Raw genomic sequence first — 11,053 nt, forward strand, 5'->3', positions numbered from 1 at the left:
ATTTGATGGCTCCTTCAATAGAGCTGACACGGGTTGTGTCAGCTGACACAGTCGACCGTGTCAGCCTACTGTAAATTTTTTTTTGCTTTTTCTTGCTTGCCTGACACGGGCACCCGTGTCAGGGCCCTGTTTTTCCAAAAAAAAATCCGATTTTTCCACTATTTTTGGTTATTACCCTGTTCTCTAGTATCCGCCAATCTTATATGAGCTTAACTCATCCCTTCTCTTTTGCACTATGCGCTGTAACTGTGAACCTATGAATAAACATGTAAACACACCAAACATGGAAATAGTTAGAATAAAGCTGCGTGGGTTGCCTCCCACGAAGCGTTGTGTTTAACGTTGCATGGCTTGACGGTCGTCTCCCTCATCCTTGGAGACAAACATTATCAATCAGACCACTTTCCTGTCCCTTATAGTAGTGTTTCAACCTTTGTCTGTTTACCTTGAAGGTATCCCTATTATTTGGATTTTTCAGTTCGATAGCTCCATGGGGAAACACTTTGTGAACCACAAACGGACCCGACCACCTGGATTTCAACTTTCTTGGTAAAAGCTTTAATCTGGAGTTGAACAAGAGCACCAATTGTCCCTCGACAAACGTTTTTCTCTGCAGCTTCTGATTGTGCCATTTCTTTGTCTTTTCTTTGTATAGCTTGGCGTTCTCATATGCTTGATTTTGAAACTCCTCTAACTCATGGAGCTGAAGGATTCATGACTTACTTGCTTTATCCAGATCATAATTCAAGAATTTGGATGCCCAAAATTCTTTGTGCTCCAACTCTAGTGGAAAGTGACAAGATTTACCATAAACCAACTAATACGAAGACATACCTATGGGTGTTTTGAAAGCCGTTCTGTACGCCCATAGTCCATCTTCTAATTTTAATGCCTAATATTTCCTAGATGCGCAAACAATATTTTCCAATATTTGCTTTATTTGCCTGTTGGACACTTCGACCTGGTCACTCGTTTGAGGGTGATACGGAGTAGCGATCTTGTGTTTAACATTATACTTCTTTAGCATACTCTCCATCAGTTTGTTCAAAAAGTGAGTGCCTTCATCGCTAATAAGTGCTCTTGGCACCCCGAATCTCGAAAAGATATTATTCTTCAGAAATGTCACCACCACTTTGGCGTCATAGGTGGGTAATGCCACAACTTCCACCAACTTTAATACATAGTCAACTACTACCAAGATGTCATTTTTCCCACAGGATGGTGGAAATGGCCCCATGAAGTCTATTCCCCAGACATCAAACAATTCAACCTCCAACATAACATTTTACGGCATTTGATTTCTCTTAGAACTATTCCCCGTTCTTTGACATCTGTCGCATTCATTGATGATGTCCTGGGCATATTTGAACAATATGGGCCAATATAGACCTGATTGAAGAACTTTGACCGCTGTTTGGTCACCACTGAAGTGTCCTCCATAGTCTGAATCATGACAAGCTCTAAGTACATCCCTTTGCTCCTCCTCCGGGACACATCTTCTGACCAGCCCATCCACTCCTCTTTTGCATAGGAAGGGGTCATCTGACAAGTAAAACCTGCAATCATGAACAAACTTTTCTTTTTGTTAGAATCAAAATTGTTGGGGATTACACCCCCACCAAATAATTCGTGTAGTCTGCGAACCACGGGATACCGATAACAACAAGGATATGTTCATCAGCGAACTCATCCTTTATCGATCTCTTTTCTTTTGTTTCTTCAATAGGTGACATGTGTGATAGATGATCTGTCACTATGTTTTCACACCCTCTTTTGTCTCAGATCTCTACATAAAATTCTTGGAGGAGTAAGATCCACCTGAGAAGTCTCGGCTTAGAGTCTTGCTTAGCAAACCGATATTTCAAAGAGGCATGGTCCGTATACACTACAACCTTCGATCCTAACAAATATTGCCTAAACTTGTCAAAAGCGTAAACCACGACCAACAACTCTTTTTCCGTGGTTGCGTAATTCCTTTGTGTCGGGTTCAACACATGACTAACATAGTAAATGACATGTAATAACTTCTCTCTTTGTTGTCCTAAGACTGCCTCTACAGTAATATCACTAGCATCACACATGAACTCAAATGGAAGAGACCAATCGGGGGCAATAACAATGGGTGCTGAAATCAGTTTCCTCTTCAATGTCTCAAAGGCCACAGTGCATTCTTTGTTAAACAAAAATGCCTTATCTTTAACCAATAGAGTGGTCAGCGGTTTAGCATTTTTCGAGAAATCTCTTATGAATCTGCGGTAAAAACTTGCGTGTCCTAAGAAACTCCTGATACCCTTATCATTAACCGAGGGTGGGAGTTTAGAGATCACTTCCACTTTTGCTTGGCTAACTTCGATTCCCTTGTAGCAAATTTTGTGACCCAACACTATCCCCTCATGCACCATGAAGTGACTTTCTCCCTGTTCAAAATTAAATTCATTTTCTGGCACCTGTCTAAAACAAGAGAGAGATTAGTCAAACAATTATCAAATGAGGATCCAAAGACCGAGAAGTCATCCATGAAGACTTCCATATGCTTTTCGAGCATGTTAGCAAAAATGGAGGTCATGCATCGTTGGAAGGTGGCTGGAGCATTACAAAACCCGAAGGGCATTCTTCTGTAAGCAAAAACACCATACGAGCATGTGAATGTTGTCTTTTCCTGGTCTTCCAGAGCTACAACAATCTGATTAAATCCCGGAGTATCCATCTAGAAAACAATAGTAATCATGCCCGACTAACCTCTCCAACATCTGATCAATAAATGGTAAAGGGAAATAGTCATTCCTAGTTGTTGTGTTCAACCTTTTGTAGTCAATGCAAACATGTCATCCAGTTATTGTCTGAGTAGAAGTTAACTCATTTTTTTCATTATTTATTACGGTGGTTCCCCCTTTCTTAGGGACAACATGAACCGGGCTCACCCACGGGCTGTCAGAAATAAGATATATAAGACATGCGTCTAACAGTTTCACCACCTCTTTCCGAACTACTTCCTTTATTGCAGGATTGAGTCTTCTCTGCGGTTGGACTACCGGTTTGTGGTCGTCTTCCATGAGAATTTTATGCATGCACACAATAGGGGTGATACCCTTCAAATCTTCAATTGCACATCCAATATCATTTTTGTACTTTTTAAAGACTTGGATGAGCTTTTCTTCTTGGATATTCTGAAGGATCGAGTTTCTGATAGCAAGATATATTCCTTCAGGTTCAAGAAAGACATATTTGAGATTGTCTGGAAGTTGTTTCAACTTCGTTTCCTTCTTAGGTTCTTCATTCTCCTCACTAGATTTAGGTAGGCGTAAATCCTCCACCGACGTGGTCGAGATCCTTTCGACGGGGTGTGTACGTCCAACAAGGCTAACACTTTCGGTTCCATGTTGTCCACCTCTTTATCCGAATCAAAAATGGACAAACTCAACACTCTTTCCAAAGGTGATTGGGGTGTATGCAAAGGGTTATCATATGTCGTCACCTGATCCAGAACCTTTATAGTATGACTGGTACAAATATCATCCTTGTACCTCAAGGTGTTTCGAACATCGATTTTCAATTCCTCATCATAAACCTTCAGCGTCATTATTCCTTCTTCTATGTTTATCCAGCACCGTTCGTCTCCAAAAAGGGTCTCCCCAGAATGAGAGAGATCTCTTCATCTTCCGACATTTCAAGAATTACTAAATCCACCGGAAATATAAACTTATCAATTTTCACCAGAACATCTTCGACAATGCCATACGGTTTCTTGACCGAATGATCGGCAAATTGGAGTGTCATCCTGGTATCTTGCGCAACCCCTATACCGAGCTTCTTGTAAATAGATAACAGCATGAGACTCACACTAGCTCCCAAATCAATAAGAGCTTTGTTGAACGACCTATCTTCAATAGTACATGGGATAGTGACAGCTCCTCGATCCTTCTTCTTAATTGGAATCTTCATACCCTGCAAAATAGCACTACAAGTTTCGGTTAGAATAATCGGGTTAGTGTCGGTGGTACGCCTCTTTGAAATGATATCCTTCATGAACTTGGCACACCTAGGCATTTGTTCAAGTGCCTCCAACAACAGAATGTTAATCTCCAGCTTCTTGAACAACTTTAAGAATTTTTCAAAGTTTTTCTCATGTTGTCCTTTTTTCTTGTTTCTAGTGGGGAAGGGAAGCTTAATAACCGGCTTGGGCTCGATGACTGTTTCTTTCACAACCACTTTCGGTGCTACCACTTCTTCCCTAACAACTTCATTTTCTTTGATCTCAAGGTTAACTTCGATCAATTGGTCTTCCTCTTCATCCACTTCCTCGAAAACTTCATTTGATTTACCACTTTGTGTTATTACCGCGCTCACATTATTATGCTTTCTAGGAGTTGTCACAATTGCACTAGGTAGAGCATCTTGTGCTTCAGAACTCGAAGCTAGTTGCTGAGCGATTTGACCCATTTGGACTTCAAGATTCTTTATAGATGTCGTGGTGTTTTTCTGATTGTTCCGGGTTTCTTCTTGAAATTGAACATTATGGGCTGCCATTCTTTCAATAGCAATTTCCTAATCAGCTTTCTTAGGGGCCTGTTGCTGTTATTGTTATTGATATTGAGTTTGGTACTGGCCATGTTGAGGAGTGGTTCCTTTTTGGTCTTTCCATGAGAAGTTTGGATGATTCTTCCAACCCTGATTGTACGTGTTGAAATAAGGATTATTCTGCTTCAAAAATTTGATTTCCTCCACTTGTTGAGGAGTTGAAAAACAATAAACAGTTTGGTGCGGACCACTACAAATTTCACAGCAGACAGTAGGAACCGGTTGGACCTACGCCACCTGTTGGGTACCTATATTCAACGCCTTCAGCTTCTTATCAACTTCAGCAACTATAGTATCTTCAATACTGATTTTATTAGTTTCCAGCTTTAAATTTATAACCCCTTCTGGTTTTCTTGGACACATATCGTACAGCTCCATGTGCTCATTAGCAGCAATAGCTTCAATGATCTTCTTGATACCGATGGCTGTTGAAAAATTTGTGGAACCATCGACTGCAGTATCAATCAGATGTTTGGTCTTTATTTTAAGACCATTCACAAACATCTGCATTTGTTCAGTTGCATCCATATTATGACTTGAGCATGCTACTAGGACTCTCTTGAATCTCTTGTAGGCATCTCCCAAAGATTCCCCGTCCTTCTGCTTAAAATTCAGAATTTCACACCTCTTCCGCAGAAATACTGATGCTGGAAAATACTCATTCAGGAAGGCTTTTTCCATTACTTCCCAAGATGTGATGCTACCGGAAGGTAAAGAATAAAACCATTCTTCAGCTTCTTCCGCTAAGGTAAACGGGAACATTCTCAACTTCTTGGCTTCTTCAGTGTGACCATCAATTTTCAGAGTGTTGCTCATGGTCAGAAACCTTTGCAAATGCTTGTTTGCGTCTTCATTCACTTTTCTAATAAAATGCTTCCTTTCAAGCTGATTAATGGTACTCGGGTGCAGCTGGAAATTAGCCATGTTCACTGGTTGGTTGACAATAGTTAATCTGCCGGTTTGTGCACTTGCACCTCCGTAGTCTCGCAACAGTCTTTCAGGTGGAGATGGAACGTCAGCCATAGTTTTGACCTCTCTATCAGAACCTGAATCTGAACTTGAATGGGTGGAAAGTTGTTCTTCGTCTGACTCCAATCTGGCTAGTTCATCTTGTTTGAGTCTTGCCCGCAAGGTTCTCTCGATTTCCACGTCAAAAGGAAAATCAGCTGAGGCCTTACCTCACATACAAATATCAGACACATATCAGTTGATATAATCAAAATAAAATATTCAAAATAACGAAAAATAAATTTTAGTTGCAGAGCAACAAAATTCCAATTGAGATAATTTTAAACTTATATTTGGCAATCCCCGGCAACGGCGCCAAAAACTTGATTGGGAAAATAGCAAGTGTACTATTTTGCCGATGTAGTAATAAGAGGGATGTTTCCCCAAGATCCATCTCGAGGATTGCACAGCAATATATGAGTAAACAGTCCCTCAATTGAACAAAAGTAATAGTTTGGGTTTTGTAAAATTCACTGTAAGGAAAAATAGAACAAATAAATATTTTCATAGATTAATATGATATGCCAAGGATGGTGTGTAAAAATCTCCTGTAATGACCCTTGAGTGTATATCTCCTTAATAATGAGAATTGTTTCAATTACTGGATCTTAAGATTGTTTCCCCCTAAGACCTCAGAGGGAAACCTTTGGTATTCAATCTAACCTCTAAGTCCTTAGGTGATTATGATGAAACCAAGTCATTTTAATTTAATCAAGAATAAACCAGTAGTCATAGGGTATCCCTAGTCCTAGGTGATATCTATTATGGTTTCACTATATAAAAACCTTAACAATTGCAATCCTACTAATCGTTAACCATACATCAATCTTGATTTTTTTGATAAAGAAAGCATTACGCAAATCACACAGTGAAATTGATAACGAATAACATATATTAAGGAAAGTCTAACATCAGAGTCATTACATGATCAATTCAGGGATACCCCCTGGCATTGGGGGGTTTAGCCTATCATATTATTCAAATCGCGTCCGCTCTTGAAGGATCTCCATTCTTCTTCGCTTTCCACTGCTTCAATCTTCTGGTCTCCAATTTTTGATCGTGTAAAAATTTCCTATCTCCATATTCAAATCTCCTGTAAATAGTTCCCGATGACAATTTTTATCTAACAACAGTCCAAAATGCCCTCTGGGATAAGTCGTGCCAAAAACAGTACAAAATTGAAAAATCAAGCGCCCAAGCCAACACTAACCGTGTCAGGCAACACGTCAGGCCGTGTTGGGATTCTTGAGCAAAAGGCCTTGACACGCCCCTTCAGGGAGGCTGACACGGGCACCCGTGTCAGCTCCCTGTTTTCCTCTTCCAAGTGCCTTCTCGTGACACGGCCCGTGTTGGGAAACATGGGTGGCCATGTTAGGACTACTGTACTGTCCAATTTTCTTCTTCCGATGGGCCCGGAACGTCCGATTTTCCTGTCTATCCCTCCGGTACACTTGCTTACACCTGAAATCAATAGAACTACCACAAAGGGACATAAAATGGAGTATGATGATGCATATACCATGTAATCAACAAATGGAAACAACAATACAAAACATATAAATTACTAAACAAAACAATAAAATAAGTGGACTAACGTGTTACCGACTTTGTACAAAGGTGTCGAATGAGTGTCAGAAAATAAGTAGAATTGGAGACTGATAAATGATTTCGGGTCCAAAATTTCCAGGAAATGACATAAATGTTTATTTAACTCCATTGAATGATGATTTAATAGTTTTTTGGGAGGAAGGCGTTGATGTTGACGGTGCATATACAAGTGATAGTTTTAAGTTATGTGTCATGTTGTTTTGCACAATCAATGACTTTCCTACATACGGTAATTTGTCTAGGTACAATGTCAATTCACAATCAATTACTTTATATTTGTATTCTTTTTACTAACATTTATTTATTTTTCGAACATGTAGAGATATCAAAGGATACAATATGTTGCATGGTTTCAATAGTAAAAGTCAGAAAAATAAAAAACCCTAAAGTAAGTGTTATTCTTTGTGACATTGATATATGATTATAAATTATTTATGTTAGTTGTAGTTATTAATGCATGTTCTTGATATTGAAGTATGAACGTTGTTGTTGAGATTGAAGTTTGAATATTTTTGTTGTTGAGATCAATGGTTTAAAGAGTTAATGTTGTTGTTATTGATTATCATAACTAGTTTCAAATCTTTTTCAAATTATAGGTGCTTAACAAATGGTACAAATTATGAGGGATAAGATTCCTAGTCCTTATTTTAGTGATGTCAAACATGTCTAGTTACTCATAACGTGTGATTTGGACGGTGTCATCATATCATAGAATGTATTCATCCTTGTTAATACCTTAGGATTGACATTAATTTTGTAAAACAAATAATGTAATCATCTCTGTTGTTTTAATATGTTGGGTTGAAGAAGTTCAACATCTGGACCAACATGTAATGTACGATGTCACGACATCATGTCTGTGACATCGCACATGTGTAGAAAACTGAATTACTTAATTCAGTATATATTCTGGGATTAGTAAGGATATCTGGTGAATATCCTAACTCCCATGTGGAGGTCTTAAAGACTCAATCAGAATATATAGGCTCTAAATAAGGAGATATATACGGAGAGATTTAAGGAACTAAAAGATTGAAGACCTTATTTGTAGCAGAAAGTTTCTGCTGATGTTGTAACAGCAAAGGAGAAGTTTGCTGCGATTTCTGAAGGCCCAAATCCAGTTGGGTGATTAGGTTATAAATAGCATATTGTAACCTAGTTTTTGTAAGCCTCATAGAATGAAAATTTAGGGGTGTGTGTGAGGTAAACCTCCCAACCTGTGGGAAGGTTACCATGTGTTTCTCAGTGTTCAAAGCTGAGAGTATTTGTAACTCAAAGCCTGTAGGCAAGAGTTATTATGGTCTTGAACGAAGTTGTGAAGCAAGTTCAAGTTGGTTTAACATTACATTGTATTTGTAGTGATAGGAATGGAAACTGGAGGTTTCTATCTAGGAGTTCCTAGTTATAGATTGCATTGGGTAGGGATTAAGTGAGGAGTTGTAAACGGGGGAGTTTAACTCTAAATTAATACTGCTGATAGTGGATCTTCTTCCTGGCTTGGTATGCCCCCAGAGTAGGTGATGTTGCACCGAACTGGGTTAACAATTTACTGTGTTTGTTTTCCTTCTGCATGTTATAATCCTTCTGCCATAACTCTGCTGGTATTTCAGTCTGCTTATCAAGATACTAACAGACCTGGTACATAGCCTTCTGTTTGAATGATAATCAGAATGTTTTGACATTCATCATTGACAGCATATACTGAATAATAGACAAGTTGGTCTCAGTTCAGTATTTAGTTAAGTCTGGTCTTCAAGAGGACAATAGACCTAGCCAAAGGATCATAGTGAAACTATCAAACTGGATGTCTTGACAGTTGTTTGTGTAGGCTGATACTGAAGTAGAGACTGGTTAGTCTTTTACAATACAACAAAGTTAGCACAGTCTGTTTTCAGGAACATAATAGAATCAGCATGAGGTATATGTTCTGGATATCAAACTGAATGTTGTGACATTCACACCTGACAGCTTGTGCTAAATTGTAGGATAATTAGTTTTTCTGTTTTAGTATTTTTCTCAGGCTATTTTTTAGGAATCCAACAACTGAGCTAAAATCCAGGAAAATAACAACTAACCTACAATTAATGAACCTAACAAATAGCCTATTTGTTAGCTCCCTAATATGTGGAAATTAGGTTAACTTGCTTAACCTTTACTTTAGGAAACACGAGTACTAGGCCAGCAAACTAGAATACAGTAACAGGTGATGTTCAAATCAATATTGATATATCATGCTGATAACTGTGCAAACACAACGGAAGTAAGTGTGGTGTTTGATCTCTGTTGTGTCTTTGTACCAGAAGGACAGAACTAGGTGTTCTTCCATTCTAGGGTAATATAGTAGCAGATGTCGTGACAACTGTGAAAGCGTGCTTTAGTACAGGGTTTTAATTTGTATAACTGTCTTGCTGTATTAGTTACAATGTTGGATCAGATGTCATGACTTGGAGTAGAACATCTGAATTCTGACTACGCCAGAATTTCAATTGGTATTAGAACGGGCATCATGTTCTGTTTCTGGATGAGATCCATGGGTGATACTTTCTGGTATCTTGCAAGGAGTTATGTTAGTACTGATGTTGGAACCTGTGGAAGGTTCTGTGATGACCCTGAATGGTCCCTTGAAGTAGGTGGATGGACTATTCATGACAGGAAATGTGTGGACCTGTCTCTGGAGGTTGGAAATTGGCCCTTGCGTGGGACAACTGTGCCAGTATTGAATCATATTCAAACTTGGTATGGTCTTGGAGGCTGATCTGGTGAAGTGTGTGTTCATAGGTTGAGTTGTATTGTGATTTCCGCTGCATAATACCTGGCAAAACTCAAACTCTGATGTAGTTACCTCTCATGTGGAGGAAAGACTGCTGGATTCAAGATGTCATCATAATCTACTGAAGATGTCCAAGATACTTGAGTCTCCTCAAGTCCACTCATCATGGTAAGGATCACCTGATCACTGATTCCTTTTACTCCCTTGGGTAGTGCATATAAAGACCTTGAAGACTTACAAGAAGAGTTTGTTCCAAGGAGGTGGAACTAATGTTCTATGTGATGTTAGAACATGTTGTTTAACAAGTATGCAGCTACTGGTTGAAGAGCAGATGTTTAGGTGTCAAACAAAGGGATACTTTTGTTTGGAACCTACTCCTGACCTGGAAGAGGAGACATCTGTGTGTACTAAGTTGACAAGGGTAGGGTCAACTGTGTGTGTGCTCAAGAAGGTCACTTTTAGAAGTCTGATCTCTAGAAGTGGAGCTGGTTGAGGTGTGACATTGTGCAAGTTCCTGCTGTTTGCCTTATTCCTGTAGATTGATCAAGGTTGGATAGTTGTTCCCTGAAGTAGTATGTTGTGTTGGAAGACAAGTCCCCTGGATGTTAGAAGTCAATAATGGGGTAACCTGATTGATATTTCATTTAAGAGGATTGGGACCATGAATCTTGTTATTCAAACACCACGCTCAGAAGTGGCAGTTCTTTCAAGGAGTGAGAATATGAAGATTCAGAGGTTGGTTGAGGTAGTATGCTCTGCCAATGCATGTCTACTATTGACTGGTGTTCCTTTAGTACTTATGGTCAACTGGAGTCTGATTGGTGTGGTTGGAGTATGTCTAGGTATAACTCTCAGAGTTAGTTGCCACTGGTAGGGATGGTGTATGTACAATGCATGGATATTGGTGTGGAGTTTCCATGATTGTTAATTTAAGGGGGAGTTTTGGTTAACCTCCTCACGTTTGGTCAGCCTAGGGTCTGGTTGGCTGTTGACCTGTGTCACATGGGTTCTGGTTGTTGTGTGGCACATCTGCAAGGAAGGATTCATCTCTCTCATTCCTAAGGGTGAATCTAATCTGAAAAGATTCTC

At 39.3% G+C, this 11,053-nt stretch overlaps 1 protein-coding gene across 1 annotated transcript; it reads right to left on the bottom strand.

The window, feature by feature from the left end:
• Positions 1 to 3,597: 3,597 nt before the first annotated feature.
• On the bottom strand, positions 3,598 to 4,527 carry LOC127102582 (uncharacterized). The gene has a single exon (XM_051039936.1). The coding sequence runs from the start codon at positions 4,525 to 4,527 to the stop codon at positions 3,598 to 3,600; it is 930 nt and encodes a 309-aa protein (XP_050895893.1).
• Positions 4,528 to 11,053: the final 6,526 nt, after the last annotated feature.

Source organism: Lathyrus oleraceus, chromosome 7 (genome assembly GCF_024323335.1).
Source record: "Lathyrus oleraceus cultivar Zhongwan6 chromosome 7, CAAS_Psat_ZW6_1.0, whole genome shotgun sequence".
In the NCBI taxonomy this organism is placed as follows: domain Eukaryota; kingdom Viridiplantae; phylum Streptophyta; class Magnoliopsida; order Fabales; family Fabaceae; genus Lathyrus; species Lathyrus oleraceus.

Excerpts from the sequence above, each read along its gene's own strand:
- LOC127102582 (XM_051039936.1), bottom strand. The coding sequence starts at position 4,527 with ATGGCAGCCCATAATGTTCAATTTCAAGAAGAAACCCGGAACAATCAG.